Raw genomic sequence first — 27299 nt, forward strand, 5'->3', positions numbered from 1 at the left:
GCCCTTCCTATGGGCCCCCAAACAAATTTTCCTTCCTTCCTTCCTAAAGATTTCTCAAAAAAGAAAAAAACATATTTTGCATAAAATTAAAAGAAATATTTATTCATCATAATAATTACTTATCTATCTGTCACATTATTTAAAAACAATTCAAATTAAATATTAACTCTCCTTGCCCTTTTTCGGCAAACTGATTAAGTAATTAAATCATTCATAGCTGATGATAACTTTAGTTTTTCTAAAGTTTCTGCCTCTATGGACAATAGTGACAGGTCTGACCGAAGTTCTTAAAATTTGAACGCACGCTTTACTCGGGAAAAAGGAAATCGTTTTTTTTACTTTTCTCTTTTCTGAAATTTAAAAAATTTGGGAAGTTATTATTAATTTTTGCTTACGCACCTTGGGGGGCCCTCGTAGGTCGGGGCCCCGTATAATTGATACGGCTGATACGGCGGTAGCTACGCCCCTGCCTAAGGCACAGATTACTAAATAATTACTGCCTAAGCTTTCAAAAATCAGTGCAAGTCATGTCAGAATCAAAAATTGGAAATGCCTCCGTGGTGTAGTGGCTTAAAGCGTGGCTCTTGACTCGGAGGTCGTGGGTTCGATTCCCACGTTAGAAATATGTTATTGCCAAGTTTGGTTAGGACAATGCAGGCTGATCACCTGATTGTCTGACAAGTAAGATGATCCATGCGTCGGATGGGCATGTAAAAAGTCGGTCCCGCGCCTGATCTCTCGCCAGTCGTGTCGGTCATCCGTCCCACTGGGTTATGAGAGTAAAAGGAATAGAGAGATTGCTCTTGTGTACTGCGCACACACTTAGGCACTGTAAAATTACTTCTGCGTAGCTGGCATGGTTTCAATGAAACCAGCCACCGTCACCGAAACCGGTGTGGGAGTTTAATCATTGGAATTATGCGGTGTTCAAATCAATAAATAAAATTGATATTTTCACTGATGAGTGATGACTCACACAATAGTGAATGGACAGTGATAACGATGATATTTTTAACCGCCTTAAAAAAAGGAGGTTATCAATTCGACGCGTAATTATGTAAGTATTCGTATAATATTATGTTACTGTACAAGTACATCAGCGTCTGAATGCGTGTATCGTGTATGTTTTTATGTTTATGTTCACATATCTCCGGAAGTACAAGTCCGATTTGAGTAATTCTTTTTTTGTTGTACTGGGTATGGTTCAACTTACGGAATAGTGCGAGTTTCATCAAAATCGGTTCAGTTGTTTTTGAGATACGGAATTTTAATTCTTAACGTACAATTTTGAAGTCGGTTTTATTTTTTTAAAATACTATTATCGCATCTTTTTATATATGAAGAATTATTTAATACGAATAAAACCAATATACAATAATATAAATACAATAATAAATATACAATAATAATAAATCAAAGTTGAATAAGTAATAATTATTTTTTGCACAATATAGGTATTAATTATATTATGATCGATTATGAATATTTGGATAGAACTGTAATATTCGCTTAATTAATTAGTCCATAAACTGAGCTATCAGTAGAATTCTTAGTAGAACTAGTAGAAATAAGTTTCAACTTAGTAGAAAAGTTGGAAAAACTGCGTGCCGTCGAATGGCAATATGCATTCCAAATTTAAACTTGATTGAGTAAAAGGTTCATTCATAAAAATGTTCTTATTCGGTATAAAATTATCATCACGGTCACTTAAATAGGCCAAGGAGATAGTTGGGACATGCGCAAGAATATTGATCGTAAAGTCAGAGTCTGCCAACGCTTCAGTATAAAACAAATAGACAGACAACACGTTATGAGAAAGTGACAAAAGTATTTATGATAGCTCGTGACGGCCATTTTACCGTGTTCTTCCAAGCTCACCATGTTTTTCCTGGCGAAAATATCCTGTTTATGTGAGTATTAGTTTAATTTTTTTTTAATTTAAATACCGAGGTTTCTGTGGCAACCTAGCAACGCCTTCGCGTCGGTCGATCCGTAAAAAAAATATAATTTAAGAATCGAACGCCGCGTTATTATTTTTTAAATGTTTGTAAATTCCATTTTTAAAATTTTTAATTTTCTACATGTTTTATTGTTTATTTTTTTTGTATTATTTTTTGTGCAAAACAATAATTTATTTTTGCTACTCTTCATAGCTCGTATAATTTTAAAAATAATAATATGGATGTTATATTTAATGCAAATTACACAACATTATTATATTTTGTGTTACTGTGCAGATCAGGTAGAGTTTCTTCACTTTTGATAATTTGTAAAAGCTTTCAGAGGCCATTTTAGCTTAAAAGTAAGCTTGTTTTAATTTTTTTATTATAAGGTAACAAAGATAAAATTATAATTAAAATTCATAAAGTAAAACTTACCTACACCACCACCTAAATAAAAATAATCGGTACCAAGCGCGAGTCGGACTCGCGCACGATGGGTTCCGTACCGTTATAGAGCAAAAATAGGCCCAAAAAGGTTTTATTTGTATCGGAGCCCCCTATTTTTTTTTAAATATTATTAGTAAGTACTTAATTATTAAAGTACACGTATAATTAAGGCCTTTGTGAAAATTTCAACTAGTGTCTACCTGTTGCCAATTTGCCATTATTGATAAAGAGCAAAAAAAAGCCAAAAAAATACGTTTGTTGGGAGCCCTCCTTAAACAATATTTTTTAGTATTTGTTGTTGTAGCGGCTACAGATATAAAGACACAATCTGTGAAAATTTCAGAAGTCTAGCTATAGCGGTTCTTGAGATACAGCCTAGAGACAGACAGACAGACGCACAGACAACGAATTCTCAGTAATAGAGTCCCGTTTTTACCCTTTAGGTACGGAACCCTAAAAAAAACAGAGTACTTCGGAAAAAGTGAAAACGAAACACCAGATGTTTCTTCCTCTCCTACGCCGCACCGGTGGTCTTCTCTCATTTTGTCCTACGAATTATCGATAAAGTCCGTCTGTGTGTTTCCAACACACAGACGGACAGACAACGAAGTCTTAGTAATAGGGTCCCGTTTTTACCCTTTGGGTACGGAAACCTAAAAGTGTGGCCGGCTTATATTTTTTCCATCCAGTGATTTTGTTTTGTAAAATTACACTCCAGTGCCCATTTATATTATTACAATAGTAATCCAGTGCTGGACTGGATCACTGGATTGGAATAATATAAACCATTAAGCTATATAGACTTTTTATTTTAGAATTTAGAATACCTTTTGTCGTAGCAAATTGTATGGTTCTTTCTGTGGTTTTTCACATTAAATTGCCGACAATATCTAGGCTATATTCGGTTCAGATTTTTTCTTCCTCTCACAGGGCCACAGACATAGATCAAGATAGATACCGCATGTGTATGTTCTTCGCGTGCCATATCGCGTTCCCAAACGACGGGCAATGTTCGAAAGTCTGTTCTTTAGTCTGCGCTCACCGTTATTGGCGGAATCGGACGTCAATCGGATTGAAAAAATGCCTAATTATGCCGTATAGAGCTGTAGAAATTCGAATAAAACCTTGGCCTATGGCCCTAGATAATGGACACGTTTCTTATCATCGGTACGTCACAGTAGGTAGGAAAAAAGTGGCACGCTCGTTTTCATACAAATGGAGGGACATGCGGTATCTATCTTGATCTATGTCTGGCACACTGCACAGGGCCTTATTTCCATTACATAGAGATCACTTTCATTTATTAATTTATTACGATTCATTACGATATGTCATATATTATTAATGCGATAGTCTGTCTGTCTGTCACACCGCTGAACCGAATTTGCTGAAAGTTATTAACATATTACTTTGAGTACCGGAAAAGGACCAAAAAGCATGCCTGCTGCTGCTATTAGCCATTTTTTTCAATAATTGCCAAAAACACACTGAGTCCTAACGAGGTGCGTTATTAATTCTGAAGGTTTTTTCAATTAAAATAATTAATGCTGTCAAACTAATTCAGATTAATTAATTAACGCTGAGCTAGAATGTCTAACTCTATGTCATAAATATAAATAGAATACTAGATAATGTCCACAACTCCGTTGCGCCAAAATTCGTTTATCGCGCGGGAACCGTACATTTTTATGGGATAAAAGTATCCTATGTCCTTTCCCGGGACTCATAGTATCTCCATACCAAATTTCAGCAAAATCGGTTCAGCGGTTTGGGCGTGAAGAGGTAACAGACAAACACGCTTAGGCATTCTAATATTAGTTTAAACACATCCAAAAAAAGCGCACGTTAGTGCGCAGGCCAAGTTCCAGCAGGCCGCGCGCATGCCGTGCACTACTTACACGAACCGTTTCGACGCACTTTCGACCCCCCTGTAGCTCAATGTCTATTGCGAGTGCAAAGATAAAATTAAACCTAAGTAAATATATACTAGTACTTAATAATAATAATAAACATTTATTCAACAAAGTTCACAGTACACTACAATAGAACAAAGCACACAACAATAAAGACAGAGAAAGAAAAAAAAAAAAAGACATGCATACCATAAGCCTAACCACATAATAGGTATACTTATCAGTAAAAGAAAAAAAAAATTAGAACACTTAATTCGAATTTTAACACAAACAAAATTTTACTTAAGCAGTATACTCAATTTCATAGATATAGCTTCGGTTGATCCTGTCCCTGTAATAATAGCTAATTTTGGCACTCACTCACTCACTGACTGGTAATCAAAACATCCGCCATCTACCGAAAGTATTGTTTATATCGGGCGTGGCAAAACCAAAAAGATAAGTATGATTTCTTGAAAAGTATTGAAATCCCACCAAAAACATACCTGTTAAAATGGGGCCAAGTTCTATGGGCTAATTTAGGCCTAAAAAAAAGATGAAATCCAATCCAATGGCAAGTTTTTTAGGTCAAAAATTAGCCGATATGAACTGGGCCCCATTTTAACAGGTATGTTTTTGGTGGGTAATACATTACACATACACTTAAACAACGACGACCTCCGTGGCTCAATGTTTACAGTATGTGGCAACTCAAGCCAGGGGTCGCGGGTTCGAATCCCGCCGAAGGAACAAAAAGTTTTTCAATGTTCCTGGGTCATGGATGTGTATTAAATATGTGTATGATATAATAAAATCTTAAATATATGTATAGTACAAAAGTATTAAATATATTGCCGTTGTCTGGTACCTGTAACACAAGTCCTTCAGGTACTTAGCACGGGGCCAGACTGACGTGGTGTAAAGCGTCCATAGATAAAAAAAAAACCTTTTTTAGCACAGTCGGATAAAACAAACAAGAATTTTAATCCTTTTATATACATATTTTGAAAAAGCTCAAAAAGTGCTACGCCGTAGCGCCTACGCCATAGCACTTCGTAGCATCTCGTAGACTGTAGATTCGTAGAACAAGATTTTTGTGTGGGCATATTTTCTTAGATTTTGTTAGGGTTGTCACAAACCGTGTGGGCTTTTCTAGGCCTCCCCGCGGGACGACCTAGAAAAGTCTACATGCTTTGATGAGTCTGCGAGACGCGGAGAACCGTAATTGGTTGAGTTGCGGTGGGTTAATCGTGCCCGTGACTGTGCCAACGCCAAGGCGGGGAGTGGAGCACCATGGGGTTTTAATGGGTATCGGAGAGCCCGGCCGATGCACCAATCCGCTGGGAATGCGCAAAGCATTTCCCCATGTAAAAATAGTCGGCCAAGTGCGAGTCGGACTCGCGCACAAATTGATATAGAGCAAAAAAGGCCAAAAAAATCACGTTTGTTATATGGGAGCCCCCCTTAAATATTAATTTTATTTTGATTTCAGTATTTGTTATTATAGCGGCAACAGATATACATCATCTGTGAAAATTTCAACTCTCTAGCAATAACCGTTCTTGAGTTACAGCCTGGAGACAGACAGACGGACAGACAACGAAGTCTTAGTAATAGGGTCCCGTTTTTACCCTTTGGGTACGGAACCCTAAAAAGGGTTGTCACAAAAATATAAATGATGTTGTAGTTGACAGGGTGAAACAAAAGAATGTGATAATACTATGAGTTTTTGTGTGTTCCTTTTACAGAGCTTACCGTAAAAATAGCAGTGCTGAAAGAGTTTTTATTTGTATTTTTGTATAGACAAATTCGTGACACTTGAGCGTTTTTCATAGAAACATAGTGAAAAGAAACTCCAAAAGAAATTCTTACTGTCGTAGGGAAAGTCAACAAGATTACATAAGACAATATTGTTAGCTAACATTTGTTAGCCCTAGTTTCTTGTAGCATTTTCGTAGACAGGGATAAAAACTAGCTACGGTTGGGTTGCACCAGAGGCGTGGTTAAAGTTAAAGTTATAGTTATAGTTAAGGCTAATTTAACTTTAACTTTGACCACAGAATTTGACAGAAGACGTTGCCGGTCCGACAAGGCTTTATAAGAACGTAGGCGGAGGTGCTGCTGGTGAAGGAGAACTGTCAAAAATGGCGTTTTCGTATGATGACAGCGTTAGTTCCTTTTTTCGCCACGTGCATTTAAAGCCGTGTCGAGCTCTATGGTTGAATATGGCGTCTTGATGGCGTCCATTTTTAACTTTAATCAAAGATTTGACATTTTGCAGTTAAAGTTGCAGTTAAGTTTTGTAGTTAAAGTTACGGTTATAGTTAAAGTAAGTTGGTGCAAGTTGCAACCAACCCTTAATATTTTAATGTAGATTGTATGTAATTTATGTTACACATACAACAATAAAAATATGAAATAAATAGTAAAATATATCTATACTAATTATTATTTGAAAGAGGATAAGTTTTTTGTTTGCAATAGGCTCTAAAACTGCTGATCCCATTTTGATGAAATTTGGCGTAGACCAGACCCTTTAGCATAGCCACAGTAGAAATACGAAAGAATAAAACTGTGGAGATAAACTGAAGGTACCGTTCTGATATTTACCGCGGCTCACCAAAAATTCAAATAAAATGCCACTTATGACATAGACTATAGTCAACGTCATAAAGTAGGATTTTATTTGAATTTAGACTATAGTGTATATCATAAAGTGGCATTTAAATTGATTTTTTTGTCGGTCGCTGTAGGCCGCGGTAAAGATCGAAACGACACCTTCAGTTTATCTCCACAGTGTTTCTATACTTTCGTATTTCTACTGTGGCCATGCTAAAGGGGCAGGAAGGACATAGGACAGTTTTTAATGCGGAAAAATGTACTTTTACTTCTGTTTGATCCCGTTTTTACACGGACGAAGCCGGCGCAACTTGTCACAAAATAAAAGAAAATTAAAAAATCACTTTAATGGGTATTTAATTTTTAACCTTTTCTTGATTAATCTCTTTAAAGTTTAAACTAATTTACTCGTTGCTTAACCTTTACCTAACACATCTGTGGGCTGAGCTGACATTAAGCTTACAGAGCAAAAGTTTGCAGTTGTAGGTCACACATACAGCATCCTACACACTTCAGCTCTTTCGCTCGCCTTAGTATATCCCACAACGTGAACATTTTGTGGTACACTTTACGGAAAAACTATCACGCCTATTGATTTGTGCTTTAACATAGTAATTAGGGTTCCGTAAAACGGGACCCTATTACAGAGACTTCGATGTCTGTCTGTCTGTCTCCAGGCTGTAACTCAAGAACGGTAATAGCTAGAGAGTTGAAATTTTCACAAATTATGTATATCTGTTGCCGCTAAAACGACAAATACTAAAAATAAAATAAATTTAATATTTAAGGGGGGCTCCCATACAACAAACGTGATTTTTTTAAAATGTTTTGCTCATTACTAATGATGACAAATAGATGTGTTATCATCAGTCAGTCAAGGTGTGACGACGCGAGCCCTCACAAAGCTCGGATTTTAGCTAGTATTATTCAACTTTAGACATAAGTTTTTTTTTAAATTAAAATAGATATCTGCTAGGAAATGTATTAAATAATGACGGTGGGCTATTGGTAGCTCAAGCCGGGGGTCGCGGGTTCTAATCCCGCCGACGGAACAAAAAGTTTTCAAAGTTCCTGGGTCATGGATGTGTATTAAATATGTGTATCATATAATAAAAATCTTAAATAAATGTATAGTATAACAGTATTAAATATATTTCCGTTGTCTGGTACTCGTAACACAAGTCCTTCAGGTACTTACCACGGGGCCAAACTGACGTGGTGTGAAGCGTCCATAGATATTATGATCCGGTAAACTTCATATCACTTCCCTCCTTTCTGGACCTTTCCTGGACTTCCAAGAATATTTCAACACTGAAATTAGCCAAATCGGTTCAACAGCGGGGCTAAAATGGTCACATTTAGAAATTCCTCTCAATCGATTCAGCAAATGAATTGTCAAAACTGTCAAACTGACGCTAGACATGAATTGCAAGCAGAATTGCACTACGCGATTTAAAAAAAAATAATCATATCATGATTCATATTATGATTCTCCAAAGCGACCATTTTAGCCCCGCTGTTCTCGAGCTACTGCAAGAGTAACAAAATTGGAAATTGATTTGTATTTTAAATATAAAATTGGTTACCCAGATTAATTTTTTATTTTTTAATGAAAGAAGGGAGCAAACGAGCAAACGGGTCACCTGATGGAAAGCAACTTCCGTCGCCCATGGACACTGGCAGCATCAGAAGAGCTGCAGGTGCGTTGCCCGCCTTTTAAGAGGGAATAGGGTAATAGGGGAGGGTAGGGATGGGAAGGGAAAGGAATAGGGGAGGATAGGAAAGGGAATTGGGCCTTAGGTAAACTCACTCACTCAGCGAAACACAGCGCAAGCGCTGTTTCACGCCGGTTTTCTGTGAGAACGTGGTATTTCTCCAGTCGAGCCGGCCCATTCGTGCCGAAGCATGGCTCTCCCACGTATCAAATAATTACATACCAAATGTCTATTTGGTATGTAGTAATGACTTTTGAGTTAATTGATTCAGCGGTTTAGGCGTAAAGAGGTAACAGACAGACACTCACGCAATTATGATAAGACTGAGAGATAAATCATGCCCGCAACTCTGTTGCGCCAAAATTAGTTTATTGCTCGGGAACCGTACATTTTTCCGGGATAAAAATCCTATAGCCTTTCCTGGGACTCAAAGTATCTCCATACCCAGCAAAATCGGTTCAGCGGTTTGGGCGTAAAGAGGTAACAGACAGACAGACACACGGACATACAGATAGATAAATAAACATTCACATTTTTAATATTAGCATAGTATGGATATATTGGCTATGGATGATATATGGATGAGTAAAGATTTATAATCCTCCTTCAAAATCTAGGTTCTCGTCTGGCTGATGATGATTAAAGTATTTTCTAGAATCGAAACTCAAATAAAACAGGTGCTTCGGTCATTCATACGCTATAACTCCCACGAAGATTTCAAATAGCCACAAACGAAACCCACACGAAAACCTTTATACAGCCTGCCAAATACGGAAATAGATAATATTTGGTTTCCATTCATTTATAACTTCCGACGTAAAGAGGGGTGTCATACCACCTGCAACTTTTCGCTATCGTCCCACGCGAAAAACATACCATCCTCATCACCTTGATGAGTGGCAGTCTTCCACAGTGCGTTTTTCGCGTAACTTTCTGCCGCGCACTGTAAAACTCTGGAATGAACTGTCACCAGCAGTATTTCCGGACCGATACGACCTGCAAACCTTCAAGAAAAGAGCGTATACCCTCTTAAAAGGCCGGCAACGCACCTGCAGCTCTTCTGATGTTGCGAGTGTCCATGGGCGACGGTAGTTGCTTACCATCAGGTGACCCGTTTGCTCGTTTGCCCCCTTATTTAATAAAAAAAATAAAATATAATAGAACTATATACAACTACTAATATTATAAATGCGAAAGTGTATCTGTCTGTCCGTCCGTCTGTCTGTCTGTCTGTCTGTCTGTCTGTTACCTCTTGACGCCAAAATCTCTGAACGGATTTTGCTGAAATTTGGTATGGGGATACTTTGAGTCCCAGGAAAGGATATAGGATACTTTTTATCCCGGAAAAATGTACAGTTCCCGCGCAATACACGAATTTTGACGCAACGGAGTTGCGGACGTCATCTAGTACTAAATATTTTTTCGCGTCTGTCTGTCTGTCTAACTCTCTCTCTCTCTGTAAACACACACAGAGACGTAAATACGAACATAGACACAAATGTGTGTGTGTACTCGTATTTAATCCAAACGGTTTGACCAATTTTGATCTATTGCAATTGCCTAGGTTTTATCGCGGGCTTTGAGCACGACGCTGGATAAAGAAATTCCGTAACGAAAATAAACCTAACACCTCCAACTTCGACTTTTGCCAAAGACACACTTTTTTTTAACCAAAGATTTGACATTTTGCATTGTAGTTATTGTTAAAGTTACAGTTATAACTTATAGTTATAAGTAAGATGGTGCAACCCACCCTAAAAGTTTTTAAAATTGCTTAATTTGTTCTTATAACATTTAAGTCACAATTATTGTTTAGAAACTATAGAATTGAAACCCGATAAAAAGGTCGTGTCAATTTTGAATTGCATTATGTCATGTCTTCATTTCGAAACGAATTGAAACGTATTCTGAAACTCCTCACGATCTGGAATCTACATTAATCTGGAATCTACATGCTTCTGTAAACTAGTTCCCTACGTGACTAGAATAAGTTAGATGAGTTGAGATAAAAATCCATGGACTAGATAACTTTTTCTAGATACTGTTCTAGTTTTTACTGGCTTTATATCATAGAGTGGATATTCTTTAAAATCTTTTCGGAGGAAATATACATTTCTAATGCCGGTCTTCTCTGAATGCTAAATAAATATTTTTTTCTTCTCCTACCCCACAGGATAAGTTTGTTTAATATATTCCTTAAAATGTTCTGAGTAGTTACAAATGATTTTCTATAATATTCGCATTGTTCTATTTTTTTTTATGAAATGAGGGGGCAAACGAGCAAACGGATACCAACTTCCGTCGCCCATGGACACTCGCAGCACCAGAAGAGCTGCAGGTGCGTTGCCGGCCTTTCAAGAAGGAATAGGGAAATAGGGAAGGGAAGGGAATAGGGGAGGGTAGGGAAGGGAATAGGGTAGGGGATTGGGCCTCCGGTAAACTCACTCACTCGGCGTGAAACAGCGCAAGCGCTGTTTCACGCCGGTTTTCTGTGAGAACGTGGTATTTCTCCGGCTGAGCCGGCCCATGCGTGCCGAAGCATGGCTCTCCCACGTTACTTGTCAGACAATCAGGTGATGCTCTATACAATGTAGCAAAAGTCTAATATATCGAGGGACACACATGTAACGTCATACACACCTTATAGTATTATCATATAATTATATTCTATACATTTCGATAAATATTGCGTAACAAATATTTATCGAAATGTATAGAATATAACGTAATGGAATCTCTGCGAAAGGTCACCAAACTTAATATGACGTCATTGAAGCGTATCCCCTGAAATTGACACGAAGGTAGGGCTGTCACAAACGAGAAATTTATAGACTTTTTTTTAATAAATGTTATTTTCTACCTAAAATATGTAGTTAGGTAGAAATCGACGCCGCCTCCGTGGTCTAGTGGTTAAGAGCGTGGCTCTCGACTCGAAGGTCGTGGGTTCGATTCCCGCGTTGGAAACATGTTATGTATTTCCAAGTTTGGTTAGGACGATGCCGGCTGATCACCTGATTGTCTGACAAGTAAGATGATCCATGCGTCGGATGGGCATGTAATAAATTATATTCAAAAAACTTTTTGAAAAAAAGCTTTTATTCTAAAAACACTCATAAAAGACGAAAATAAATTTCTCCTTGAAATGTTTATTAAGGTATAACCTCAATATACCTACTGTACAATTTGCATGATAAGAAAAGCTTGTCGCGCGATTTGTGAATAAACTAGTAGGTACCAATTTAATTAAGATTAATTTGATATTATATTTTTTATTTCAATACATTTATTAAATACTGACAGATCGTTAAGTTTCGCGACAAGCTTTTCTTATTATGCAAATTGTACAGTATATTGAGGTTATACCTTAATAAACATTTCAAGGAGAAATTTATTTTCGTCTTTTATGAGTGTTTTTTGAATAAAAGCTTTTTTTCAAAAAGTTTTTTGAATATAATTTATTTTTTGTTTTTTAGATATCTCTGGGTAAATTTCTTAGTCTGTTTTTAGTTTTGTTTTGTTTCGAGAATTTTTTAAAATCGGATTAACTTAAGTCTTGATTTTAATCAGTGACAAAACCGTGTCTATATCTAGCGAGTTGTTTAAATGTTCCGTTTATTTGTACGTGACTAAAATTTAAATTTCACTTAACTAAATGTATCTAAAACCAGACTGGATTTGACTTGACAAAACATGACATGACACGATACGACACGATACGATACGACACGACACGACACGACACGACACGTCACGTCAAATTACGACACGACACGACACGTCACGTCAAATTACGACACGACACGACACGTCACGTCAAGTCACCCCACGTCACGACTCACGACACGACACGACTAGGGTTGCCAACTCTTGAAAGGACCAACCCGGGAGAATTGTACGGGGGGGGGTAGAGAAAGAACATAGTCTCAGAACCACAGGACCATTTTTTCTCTCTTTCATATGAAGTCATTAGTAAGCCCAGAGATAATCCAAGCGATTTTCTTCAAACAGATAATATGATTGTCCAATCTAACTTCATCTTACAATTTTTCACTAACTATGCAATAATAATTATTAGTTTTTTAATTTAACCGGAGAAATTATCGTTCTCCGGGAGGACGGGAGGTTAAGCATTATTACTGGAGTCTCCCGGGCAATCCGGGAGGGTTGGGAACCCTAGACACGACACGACACGACACGACACGACACGACACGACACGTCACGACACGTCACGTCACGACATGACACGACACGACACAACGACGCTCACTGAGCCCTTTTATTTGATACCCATATTATTGCGGAAGTGCTTCAAAAATAACTATTCCCCTATCTTGGATGAGCGTCCTTTTTGTATGTAGAATGACATTACATTCGTTTCCGAGTTACTCTCAATGAGCCCTTTCATTTGATACTCATATTGCAGAAAGGCATTAAAAATAACTATGTATTCCCGTGTCTTGGATGAGCCGCCATATTGGATGTTGAATGACAATACATTCGTTTTCATGATACTCTCAATGAGCTCTTTCATTTGATACCCATATTGCAGTAGTGCATTAAAAATAACTATTCCCCTATCTTGGATGCGCCGCCATTTTGGATATAGAATGACATTGCATTCTTTTTCGAGTTACGTTTACAAAAAACCCTTTCATTTAATATCCATATTGTAAGACTGCATAGAAAATAACTATTTCGCCATCATGGATGGTCGGCCATATTGGATTTAGAGTGATGTCACATACCACATGGTCATCCAAACTAAACGTATATGCAAAATTTCAGCTCAATCGGTTAAATATATCTACTTCAAAATTGAGTTCCAAAATTCCACCGTAACATACATAGAGCAAGTTAAATAAAAGCTTTTAAAAAGTCGGTCCTGCGCCTGATCTCTCGCCAGTCGTGTCGGTCTTCCGTCCCACTGGGTTATGAGAGTGAAGGAATAGAGAATGATCTTGTGTACTGCGTACCTGGCTTGGTTTCAATGAAACGAGCCACCGTCACCGAAATCGGTGTGGGGGGTATTATTATTATTATTAGGTAGAAATGACGAATATAGAATGAATATTTAACATAACAAGCTCTATGAAAGGTCACCAAATGAAATATGACGTCTACCTACGACTTCTGAATAAGTGATAGATTTTTCAACTAAAGGTCAATTTGAATTTCTACCTTTGTGGATAGGTAGTATTACGTGACTACTAAACAAAACGTGCTAAAAGTTAATAAACTTTTTATGATGACGTCATACCTGTGATTAGCACATCAAGCTAGGGTTGCTACTAACGAGAAAATTATAGAATTTTTAATAAAATGTTGTTTTTAGGTTTCCGTACCCAAAGGGTAACAACGGGACCCTATTACTGAGACTTCGATGTCTGTCCGTCTGTTCGTCTGTCTGTCTCCACTTCTGAAATTTTCACAGATTGTGTATTTCTGTTGCCGCTATAACAACAATTTATAATAAAAACAAAAAAAAAATATTTAAGGGGGGCTCCCAGCTCCCATGCAACAAACGTGATTTTTTGGCTTTTTTGCTCGATATCGAAACGAGCAAACGGGTCACCTGATGGAAAGCAACCTCCGCCGCCCATGTACACTCGCAGCACCAGAAGAGCCGCAGGCGCGCTGCCGGCCCTTCTAGAGGGAGTAGGGTAATAGGGGAGGGTAGGAATTGGAAGGGAATAGGGGAGGGGATTGGACCTCCGGTAAACTCACTCACTCGACGAAACACAGCGCAAGCGCTGTTTCACGCCGGTTTATCTGTGAGAACGTGGTATTTCTCCGGTCGATCCGGCCCATTCGTGCCGAAGCATGGCTCTCCCGCGTCTAATAAAATCTAATAAAATAAAATATGAGAGAAGGACGTGTCATTTTAAGTAGGACAAGCTCTAGAAATCATGGTACACTAGCTAGTGCGAATTTCCAATCAGTAGGGCTACTATGAAACTGTTTTGAGACTCAAACAATCGGACGAGAATGCCGCGTCCTGCTCTAACAACGTCATTTCACGTTTGTTACAGTAGGACGCAGAATTTTCGTACGATTGTTTGAGTTCCAAAACGGTTTCCTAGTAGGCCTCCAGGTTCGTAGCACGCGTCATTGAAGCGCTTCTGGAATTGGCATGCCTAGGGTTGCCATCACCCAAATTCCCTTCGCCGGTCAGGCACGACAAAATTCCCGGACATTTGGCCGAAATGTGGTTATTTCCCGGACACCTATAACAGTATTTACGATAACGTCTTGCCAATTTTTGCTTTTCCAACAAGAATTTGTAAAAATCTGACTACCTAAAGTCCGTGCAGGAAACCGTGTGTATGCTTAGCGAGTGTTTATCTTTCGTATATTGCTGCATGACTTAAAAGTTAAATTTATCTCATCAAAAGTGTTTGGATTTCACCCGGACGCTTTTCAAAAAACCGGCCGGACGCACCCCGGACGCCCTTTAAACTAGGACAAATCCGGGGAAATCCAGACGGATGGCAACCCTAGGCATGCCCAAGGCACCTTACTACAATTAGCTGGACAGAAATGCCAATTTGGCAGGAAATTAAGCCGGACATTTTCCTATTGACATTAACAGGGATCTCTTGAGTCTTGAGATTGCCATTCCTGGGCTGGCTGTTGGCATTAACAGGTTACAACAATATGGTCAGACAGGCCAATTTGGCAGGAAATTAAGCCTGACATTTTCCTATTGTTATTAACTAGGGAATTCTTGAGATTAGTATGACCAGGGCTGGCACATTACTACAATTACCTGGTCGGACAGGCCAATTTGGCCGGAAATGTTAAAGCCGGATATTCTCCAATTTAAGCATTTTCAGATTTAGTTATAGATTAGTTTTACGACTAAATCCGAAAATCTTAAGATTGTTAAATTAGTTCAGTATAGGTTTAAAGGTCTATGGTTCAGTAAATTGGAAGTTTGTCACCTGCGGACCTAAAATGGTCACATTTTGCAATTCCTCTCAAATCAATTCAGAAAATGAATTGTCAAAACTGTCAAACTGACGAATGTCAAATATTAGTACGAATTGCTAGACATGAATTGCAAGTAGAGTGACCATTTTGCGTTTTTTTTTAAATTAATCGTAATATTATGATTCATTATATGATTCTCCAAAGCGACTATTTTATCCTCGCTGAGCCTGTAGTTTTTTCTTTATCGCTTCTTTATTTCTATAAAGAAGCGATAAAGAAAAAACTACAGGCTCAGCGAGGATAAAATGGCCGCTGCCGATCAAAATGTATGGAATTAACATTAGACGAGTCAAACTTCAACACGCGTAAATGTCAACTGCATACATTTTGATCAGCAATTATTTAAAGAAGCGATAAAGAAGACATCTTGGCTAAAGGGGTAATTTACCCACGACCACGGCCTCTAGAAAACAACCGAAAAAGTCGAAAGTAGGCAAATATTAAAACTCAAAAACGATTCAACCATAGACAGTATTTTTAATAAAAAAAAAATTAATCAAAACATTTTAAATTATTCTGAAAAATAATTATCCTTGGCGAATTTATCGGTAGCAGGTACACGTAGAAGCGCTAGTGCATATTCCGAACCTGAAGCCCAGGTTTACACAGGTGTTCTGACATGCGTGATTCATGCAGAATCCAACGCCAATGCTGCTTCTGCCGTCTTGAGGTACTGGTAAGATGAGAGTGTTGCCTAGGCCATCGTCTGAAAAGACATCCATACTAATTAGTAATATTAGAACGAAGTTCCTTATCGCGCGCTGCGAAAGGGGGCTAGACAGAAAAAAATTAAGACGAAAATTTGTAACGACACTTTTTGTGTCGTGTTTCGTCTTTGCATTTGCATTGAAAAGTGTGGTGTAGTGACGATTTTTTTGAGTATATACAGTTTTTTTGTACATAAGAAATAAATTCGTTCCATCCGGGTGTCCCTTGACACCTCTCAAGTTTTTTATAAATGTAGAAGTGAGTGTGTCTGTCTATCTGTTACGACCTCATGCCCAAACCGCTGAACCGATTTTGCTGAATATGGAGATACTATTTATCCCGGAGAAATGTACGGTTCCCGAGCGATAAACGAATTTTGGCGCAACGGAGTGGCGAGCGTCATCTAAAAATATGAAAAAACCTTCGAAAACTGTTGAAGGAACCATACATTTTGCCAAAATGAAGCCTATACCACAGACATAGAGCAAGATCTTCTTAATCTTGATCTATGTCTGTGGCCTTTACGCTGGTCTGAGTCTGTGCCAAATTTTATACGTGGGAGAGCCATGCTTCGGCACAAATGGGCCGGCTCGACCGGAGAAATACCACGTTCCCACAGAAAATCGGCGTGAAACAGCGCTTGTGCTGTGTTTCGCCGAGTGAGTGAGTTTACCGGAGGCCCAATCCCCTACCCTATTCCCTTCCCTACCCTCCCATATTCCCTTCCCTTCCCATCCCTACCCTCCCCTATTACCCTATTCCCTCTTAAAAGGCCGGCAATGCACATGCAGCTCTTCTGAAGCTGCGAGTGTCCATGGGCGACGGAAGTTGCTTTCCATCAGGTGACCCGTTTGCTCGTTTGCCCCCTTATTTCATTTAAAAAAAAAATATAAATTGGTCCAGGAATTTGGGGTCCATAAATGTTAATTTTACATTATTTCTCGGTACGTCCTAGAAGGATCATAATATTATGTCTGCCCTACATTAACAGTGCCTTTCCTACAAATACTATGGGAGATGATGGACATCAAAATATTTTTCGATACCACATAATATTCTTTAACTCCATTAACTTTGTCACTTTTTTTCCTTGAAAAAAATATTTTTTAAATAATATTTGATGTTACTTACCAATAGGTACACTCTGCACAAAAGCTGCCAGGAGCAGAAAGGCTGAGCAAAGAACGATGGTCCTCATGTTGATTGTTGTTGATGTTGCAAAACTTGAATATAATTTAGTATAACACTCTATAGTCTATGTTTATATATTAAAAACTTTATCATTTAAATAAAAGATAATAGAAATAATTAAGATATAGATTCTAAGATAAGGGACCGTCCCGCAAATCTGTAAAGAACCGAAATTTCAGATCGTAATCTTTAGGGGAAAAACGATTGAAGATTATAACCGATTGCACCAGAAGAAGGGTTAAGTTCTAGTGAATACCTCTTTAGCGGCGTTGTAAACTTTTTTATGATGAGTAAAAAATATCAATCAGGACACGTGATATGATCGAAAACTCGTGAGTCGTGAGAAAGCACGGCTTGCACTCTGGGAATGCCGGTAGAAGTGAAAAGAAACAGTATAATCAGGCTCACATATTAGCCGCGAAGTAGAAAGAGAAGGTAATATTGCAATTTGCAATTTGCACACTGCATAGGTACACTCCATCCATCTTACGAATAATTGTTATCGCTGCTAAAGAAGTCACTTCAAAAATATTTTATTAGATCTTAATTCTTATAAAAATGGAGGTCAAGATCATAATTTTTCGCCCCCAGGGTCAAAATTATTTTTAGTACTAAACATTATTTCATCAAAGTATTGTTCGACACTAGAACTAGTAATTAAAAGTTGTCGAATAAAACTCCCTTTGTGCTTTTATAGGAGTGAAAATTCTTTTGTTTTGCCCCCTTACTAATTTATTAGTAAAGGGGCAAAACAAAAGAATTTTCACTAAACATTTTTACACGGCGAAAGGACTTCTTGCATCAAAATTCGGTTATTGCGCGGGAACCGTACATTTTTAGGCATCCATTATACGATCATACAAGCGACAGTCAATTCCGTCAATCATGAATTATGTTTGACTGATGGTGACTGATGGACTGATGAATGGTATTAGACGGTCACTCAATTCTCTTCAGTTTTATGTCAGTCAAAGCCAAAATTTTCAAAGGTACGTACGTACGTACATACGTTTCTAATTTTTTCCTAATTTTTTTTTTTAAATAAGGGGGCAAACGAGCAAACGGGTCACCTGATGGAAAGCAACTTCCGTCGCCCATGGACACTCGCAGCATCAGAAGAGCTGCAGGTGCGTTGCCGTCCTTTTAAGAGATAATAGGGGAGGGTAGGGATGGGAAGGGAAGGGAATAGTGGAGGGTAGGGAAGGGAATAGGGTAGGGGATTGGGCCTCTGGTAAACTCACTCACTCGGCGAAACACAGCGCAAGCGTTGTTTCACGCCATATCCAAATTTTCGTCAATCAACTTCATGCAACCATCAGTCACTGCATTACACGACAGGTTATGCATCAGTCACAGTCATGACTGTGGTAAAACTGACAGCAAAACCTACCGAGTACCGTGTAATGTTTGCCATACGCATCAAAAACTATCCTACGTCCTTTCACGCTAGAGGTAATAGAGGGACAGACAAACTTTATTTTGCACTCACATATACATAATATTATAAATGCGATATTATGTCTGTCCTGGAAAGGGAGATAGGATACTTTTATCCCGTAAAAATGTACGGTTCACGCGCGATTAACGAATGTTGCGGGCGTCATCTACTGCTTAAGAGCCCATATGACCCTAACTTGACTACATACTTTAAGACAATGAGTTTCTAAAATACTAGAGTAGCAATGTCTTACAAGATTCTCAGAAATGCGTAACCACTTTTTTGTTCAAAAGACAATGTCAAGTCATATATTCGTTATGTCATTATGTATGTGAGATATGCCTGCAGGCATCTTCGAAGTGGCAACGCGTTGCTACCGTAAACTTCCAATCTAGTTACGTTAGTAACATAGAATATCATTGCTTTAAGATCTCAAAATCTGTAAGGTCTAGAAAACTGATTTTTTGACACAAGTAACTTCAGTTCATGAAGATTAAATGCTCAAGACGAAAACACGATTACTCAAAAAATGCTCGATAGTTTCTTTTTTACAAAAAACCTTGTTTTAGACACATTTTTGCTTGGATCTTTGAAGTTTGCTGTCTTTTCTTTAATATTTTTTAATATCTAAAAAGGTATTGATAAAACCTAAATTTGCTCAAAACACTTTTTTCATAATCATTATAGTTCGTCTTTTATTCAAGTAAAACTAACTCGGCGATGATTCCGCGCCGTCCTTTTTCACCTGGCATATGAAAGACGGGCGTGAGTGTGAAGAGAGAAGGACGATGCACGGACATAAAAAAAGTACGGACGTAACCTTCTCTAATCACGAGTGAAGCCTAGTTATGGCCGCCCATGTAGGACGTGTGCGTGATATGAGGGTTGCCATATAAATCATAAATTTGTAAAATTTCCCTACTTTGTCAGACAAGTAAAATGTTATTTTTTATACTTAAACATATTTTTATGTTTTTTCGCTTCAGAAATCAGAAATGTAAGCGGTTGTTAAAGATGTTATAATGAAAATATTATTTTTATGACACTATAGATAGAAAAAAAAACACATATTACGAACAGAGAAGTATATTATTTTCATAACATTATTAGTAATAATGATTATGTACAAACATTTACAATAATAAAATTATTACTAGCTATTTGACCGTGCTTTTCTCGGTATTCGATAAAACACGAATAAAATGACATTTTCTAAAAATAATTCCTAGCTAGACAGATTTATCGCCCCCGAAACCTATATAAGAAACCTGTATACGAAAAGATATAAGATACTTAAGTCCCGTAACCCGTTTCATCAAACAATCAAGTAATGTTAAATAAATAATGGCTTGTTAAATCAGTTAACGGCCTGTTTGAGCTATCGAGAGTTCTACCATGCGCTAACGTCAAATCAAATCACCTAACATGGTGTTAAATTTATTCCTGGTCTAGAGGTCCATTCAATATTTTCATTCCTACTAGGTCTCAATGACGCTCGGGTGACTACACCAATAGCACCTTCCCTCCCCTACTACTGAAGGAAATCTAAGATAACAATTTTATCTATGGACGCTTCACACCACGTCAGTCTGACCCCGTGCTAAGTACCTGAAGGACTTGTGTTACGGGTACCAGACAACGGAAATATATTTAATACTGTTTTACTATACATATATTTAAGATTTTTATTATATGATACACATATTTAATACACACCCATGACCCTGGAACTTTGAAAACTTTTTGTTCCGTCGGCAGGATTCGAACCCGCGACCCCCGGCTTGAGCCACCGACAGCCCACCCACTGAGCCACAGAGGTCGTCAAACAACAATAATTATATCCACTTTTGTAAATTAAGAAATTAATAGGGGTGTAGACTATTTTAGGAAATATATTTATTTTACAGATGTACCATCAAGGAAGTTGATTCCTATGCAATTGACAGACGAATTTATATATTATTTGGTCGAATACTTATGTCAATTCAATGTTAATTGTGATCTGTCAGCTGGGTTTGACGTAACGCAACCAAACTACTTATGTCCCCGATTTGCATAGGAATCAACTTCTCTGATAGTACATAAGTATTTGTTAGACCTAAAATATGTATAAAAAATAAATACACTCTTATTTCAATTAAAAAAATCACTTATTAAATATAAAAAATATTATAAAGTTATTAAAATATGTCCATTTTCGGTAATTCTATAATACAAACTCTCAAAAAAACAATAATTTGTATTAGATTTCGTTTACTGTCTACACCCCTATTATTGTATTCCTGCCTAATTACTGGTCAATAGTATGCTAAATACTTACATGACACTAATAAAAGACAATAAAATTAATTATTTGATTATTTAAAAATAATTTAAAATTTTCCCCGGTTTGGGGAAAATTTCTCCACTTTGTTATGGACATTACTGACCTGTTGAAGTTGAATTAATATTTACATTATTTTATCAAAATACTTTAAAAATATGTTATCTTACCTATGAAATATTATTCTTTGATGTTTTTTGTGTAAGGTTGTATTGTTCTTGCACCATTTTACAACACAAGATGGCATATTTATTTTTATTTATGAATGACAAAGACGTGTCACTGCGATGCAGTCTAATTGCGTAATGGCGTTACGATCGGCTTATTACAGTGCGAGTGTTTGTGCAAGATGTGTACATATGATCGCCTGGGCTTATTAAGGGTGCTTCACTCATTTCTTAATGGCGATCCGTCCGTACTTTTTTTACGTCCGTGGGACGATGTTTGATTTTTAGAGTCAGGTGAGCTCTTAAACAAGAGCTCCAAAGATCACACAATTTTGGATACTACTAAAGAATTATTTCTAAGTTTGGAATAATTATAATTAATTTTTATTTATTCTCTCAGTGATAATAGTAACTATGTCGAACTCGAACTTTCTCCCTCGACGAAACTTAATACATAACTTAAATTAAGTGTTAAAATTAATTTATTTAATGTTTATACTTCTGTGATTAAAACTCTCGGTTGGGTCGTAATAATATTTTTATATCTTTGCTCTGGTTGTGGTTTACGAATTCGCGCCCGCAACGCCATTGCGCCAAAATTCGGAACGGGGGGGGGGGGGGGGGGGGGTCTTTTCTCTATCGCTTCTTTTATAAGAACCGCCGATCAAAATGTATGGAATTGACATAAGATGAGTCAAACGTCAACGTCATTGCTTATGTCAATTCCATACACTGATCGGCGATTCTATAACGAAGCGACAACGAAAAAGTTTAGACTAAATGGCCAGTACATTTTTAGGGAATATAAAGTATCTTACCAATTTTAATGACGCGATCTTTTACTCTCATAAGTCATTACCTAGTGCATTGGTTCTCAAACTTTTCTTGGTCGGGGACCACAATTTTTATTTTTCTTGTGAACAGTGCAGCGGTCCTACTAAAATATCAAAGTTTTCTCCTTATGTAATTTTCTAGTTTACTACTGTACAGTGTACGGACTAGAGTTTTTACTCTGTGAGGGGAGTAAAAACTCAATAGGAAATTACATAAAGAGAAAACTTTGATATTTTATCTGTACTTAATATTATAAAGCGGAAGAGTTTGTTAGTTTCTTTGTTTGACTACTAATCTCAGAAACTACTGGTCCTATTTAAAAAATCTTTCAGTGTTAGATAGCCCATTTATCGAGAAAGTCTATAGGCTATATTTTATCACGCTCAGACTAATAGGAGCGAAGAAATAGAGGAAAATGTGGAAAAAACGGGGGAAATTATTTGAAAGGGCTTATCCCACGAACTACTGGAGCAATTTTTCTGTTATTCGGCACAGATAAGAAGTAGACTACGTAAGCGCGCGTCTAGTGGACCACAGTTGTCCACTGACTCCTGTGGACCACTGGTTGGGAACCAGTGACCAAGTGAGACGGAAGACCATCACGACTGGCGAGACATCAGGCGCAAGACCGACTTCTTACATGCCCAATGCCCATCCGACGCATGGATCGCCTTACTTGTCAGTCAATCAGAAGATAAACATGCATTGTCCTAACTCCTAACCAAACTTGGAAATAATATGTTTCCAACGCGACAAATCAGTTGCTAACATAATCATCCTTGTCATCTGACAAGGGTAATCCATGCGTCGGATGGGCATGTAAAAAGTCGGTACTGCGCCATCTCTCGCGGCGATCCCTGAGTGCCAGTTGCCACAGCCCAAACGTATTTTTAAGACCGTGATGATGTCATCATCGTCATCATGATGATGACTTTAGGTCTCAAACACAATATAGAACGCATAATACATTCGCACAATCGTGACCCGTATTTTTCCGACTCTAATAAAAATAGTGATGTCACCATGTTTGTTAGTATCGATAAAATTTAAATAGAAGCCCTACTTTATCGATATATTTCGACTAGATGACGCCCGCAACTCCGTTGCTCTATGTTCATCGTGTGGAAACCGTATATTGGTCCGTGATAATGATCGTATGTCCTTTCCCGGGACTCAAAATGCCTCCATACCATATGGAAGTATGGGTTTTTGTAAATATATATCTAGTTACTTGTGCAAATATTTATATCAGCACAAGTAACTAGAATTACTATATACTATATATCCGTCTCTAATGGTATTAGTGATGTTCCTTTTTTGATAGTGGCGATAAAATTGAAATTGGCCGATTTATTTTAGTTTTATTGTGGATAATTCATATTATTATATAGCTGTAACTTCTATTACTACAAACAAAATTACATTTTTATATTACGTGATGATATTAAATTCTAAATAAATTCCAATTGGCCAATTATTAGAATGTATCACATATTGGATATTGGTCTATGATCGAATCTTATTACAATTTTTATTAGATTGGTCTCATTTTACCAGAATTGAACTGAAGTAATATCTTACAATTTAATATAGGGATTTGGGATAAAGACATTATTTCTCTACATAATATTTTAGTAAAGAGTGCGTATCCAGCTGTTTCGATTTAGTTTTAAATTGGCTTTATCATTATAGAATAAAAAATGAATAAATATTATTTTAAAAGTAAAGCAGACTGAGAAATAGACATATAGATAGTTTATACGTGGGAGAGCCATGCTTCGGCACGAATGGGCCGGCTCGACCGGATAAATACCACGTTCTCACAGAAAACCGACGTGAAACAGCGCTTGCGCTGTGTTTCGCCGAGTGAGTGAGTTTACCGGAGGCCCAATCCCCTTACCCCTACCCTATTCCCTTCCCTACTCTCAACTATTCCCTTCCCTTCCCTACCCTCCCCTATTGCCCTATTCCCTCTTAAAAGGCTGGCAACGCACTTGCAGCTCTTCTGATGCTGCGAGTGTCCATGGGCGACGGAAGTTGCTTTCCATCAGGTGACCCGTTTGCTCGTTTGCCCCCTTATTTCATAAAAAAAAAGACAGATAGAAATAGGTACGCACTTAAATAATATTAAGTTACAAATCAACTAATTTATTTTTTATTTTTATCGACATCAGCGTTCATGTTACATCACTAAAGTAATCACCGTTTTGAGTGCAGACAATCTGAGACGTTTATAGGCCATTCTTACAAACGCTTTGTTAAAATTCTTTCATTTTATTTCTACTTTCCGTTTATTCCATTTTTATTTAGTTCTTAATCATAAATTATTCTTATTCATAATTGATTTCTCCTAATTGTTTGGCTATAAGCAAGTGTTTTTTTTGTCAAGTTTAAGTTAGTTTTTCCGTGATGGTGGTGTTATATTGACATATGTGGTGTGTGTTGGCAGTTCTGGTGTTATGTTCGGTCCAAAGTCTTCAACTGGAGAGCCAGGCGTCGACGAGAAAGCCAAGAGTCACCAAGTATAGCAAAACGACTATCATGCCTGGAGGGTCCACGGTTAGTATAGTTTTTTTTTTATTTAGAATTTTCAATTAGAAATTACCTTAGCTTCGTTACCATTTTACCATGTGTTAAAAGACTTTAGGGTGTGTATGTGTCCCCTATATAAAGTTCAACGAGAAAGTAGCAGAGCTGAAAAGTTACCTTTCTTTTACTAATTGTATCCAGGGCTTTATGACGTTGACGTTGAGGAATTCGTAGAATTGCATTAGCAGATATTACCATAGAATAATAGAAATCAAAAGTATCTCTTTCAGTTAACTTTATACAAGGAACTTTATAATAAGGGCGAAAAGAGGAACCAGAGGATTCCAGGAACCGGCAACCAAACAATGTCTCATGACAGCTGTCAATTTTAATCTTTAGTTTTTCATTCTTTGTTCACGACTATTTCGCTCAAAACTGTCTCTCATCTTCCACGTTTTGTTCACGACTTTCTCGCTCTAATAACACTCTCTCTTATCTTCCAGAAACCGGCAACGGAGCCGAGTCTCATAACAGCTCGATTTACTGACTCTCTCTGTCTCGTCTTCCAGGAACCAGCAACGGAACGGAGTCTCATGACGGCCACCTACCGGCTGCTGGGTGGTGGGGGGGAGACCTGTATACTGTTCACTGTCGACGCCCTCCTCGACATATCCTACCTCACTAAGCTGAATGAGAGAGCGGTAAGCAGTTATTTGTTAAGCCGGTCCCTAGACGATCAATTTTATTGCGCAATATCACATATTGCGTAATATTATTGACCGTGTAGGGTTGATTTTGAACATCGCGCGCGTTTAATTAAACTGTGCAATAAAATTGAAGCGTGATATTGACAATAAACACGCCCGTCTTTCATATGCTAGGTGAAAAAAATATAGGCTAAACGAACGACGCGGAATCATCGCCAAGTTAGTTTTTTCTTAATAATTCGATAAATATACAACATTTCAAAAATCCGCCAGGCCTGGACTGCCAGGGACTGCTTCGGTTATAGAATTTTATACTTTTACTCAGTTTAACGCACGGTTTTGGCAATATGTAAAAAATTTTAGCTGTGTTATTTTAATAATTTATTGTGTTTTAATTTCAGGACGCTAACACATTCGTGCCGAATAACGCAAATGTCGCCGGAGCGTGTAAGGAGAGCGACTTGGAGGTGCTAGTGCTGTCCTTCAAGGAGTTTTCGCTCGAGATCACATTCGCTAAGGTAAATTGTCGATATCGATATTGTGATGGCACATCACTAGGAATAAGGAGCTCTCAGTGAGCTGAGTCTAATTAGCGAGTTGTAGAATGTAAATAGATAATTATTAAGAGGAGGATATTGTTAGTTGTATCTTAATATATAAAAATATATTTTTGCATCATTATAGCATTAAGTATAATGTATTTTTGGCGAAAAAACATAAAAGAGGTCCCCGTAAAAATGTTATCAGGGCGAGCGAAGCGAGAGCTAGTCTATCCCACAACCATGAGCACTTTTGTGGTACACTTTACGGAAAAATTTGTGCTTTAACATAGTAATTTTTATTTATATGTAGATGTGCTATTATCGGTCAGTCAAGGTTTGGTTACTATTAAAATATAAAAAAAAAACGCAGAAAAACGACGCGAGCGCTCACAAAGCTCGGTTTTTAGCTGGTTACTTGTAATTTTAATTTTAGTTATTAACTTATAACGTTATTGCCTGAAAACTTTTGTGAATTATTGCGTTTTTTTATTTTATAATTTTAAATTGTGGATTTCATTAATTAAAAAAAAATTGATACCTTAGGGTGGGTTGCACCAGAGGCGTGGTTAAAGTTAAAGTTATGGTCAAAGTTATGGTTATAGTTAAGGCTAACTTTTACAGTAACCTTAACTTTGATCATACAATTTGACAGATGACAGCTGGTCCGACAAATGAAGGTGGGCGGGGGCGCTGCTGATGAAGGAGAACTGTCAAAAATGCCGTTTTTGTATGATGACAGCGTTAGTTCCTTTTTTCGCCACGTTCATTCAAAGCCTTGTCGAGCTCGAGCTCGAAATTAAATATGGCGTCCATTTTTGACTTTAACCAAAGATTTGACATTTTGCATTGTAGTTATAGTTAAAGTAACAGTTATAGCTAAAGTAAGTTGGTGCAACCCACCCTAATCTTTAGGTTCTCCACTTTTAAATGTGTTTAAATAAAATTCGATCGATCGATCGAATCGAATCGAGTCGATCGAAAATTGGACGAAGCAAATTTTTAAGAACGAAGAGGAAGACCATAAAGAAGTGTCCTAGAATGTGCTTGGCCTCGCAAGACCACCGATAGTTTCAGTGGCATTTTGCAACTTTTGGTGGACTAGCAAGGCCCGGTACAGACAATCATCGGAATTGAATTTGTGGAATATGCGTGGACACCACAAGGGAAGATCTTCCGACGAGATGGTATGCCCGGTCAGGCCAAAACCCACGTGATTGATTTCAGCTCTCGTATATAGGGTGTAACAAAAGTAA

At 37.6% G+C, this 27299-nt stretch overlaps 1 protein-coding gene and 1 long non-coding RNA gene across 2 annotated transcripts in view; one reads left to right on the plus strand and one right to left on the minus strand.

The window, feature by feature from the left end:
• LOC121737965 overlaps positions 1-27299 on the minus strand; it is a 380295-nt gene that overhangs the window by 164268 nt on the left and 188728 nt on the right. The gene's annotated exons all lie outside the window — the stretch shown is intronic.
• Positions 1804-27299, plus strand: part of LOC121737959 — a 33142-nt gene continuing 7646 nt past the window's right edge. Inside the window, exons 1-4 of the mRNA XM_042129706.1 lie at positions 1804-1910; positions 24718-24827; positions 25367-25498; positions 25906-26022. Coding sequence (XP_041985640.1) covers positions 1880-1910; positions 24718-24827; positions 25367-25498; positions 25906-26022 — 390 coding nt within the window. The 5' untranslated portion in view covers positions 1804-1879. The remainder of the gene's footprint in view (positions 1911-24717; positions 24828-25366; positions 25499-25905; positions 26023-27299) is intronic.

This window comes from Aricia agestis, chromosome 22 (assembly GCF_905147365.1).
Source record: "Aricia agestis chromosome 22, ilAriAges1.1, whole genome shotgun sequence".
Taxonomy (NCBI): domain Eukaryota; kingdom Metazoa; phylum Arthropoda; class Insecta; order Lepidoptera; family Lycaenidae; genus Aricia; species Aricia agestis.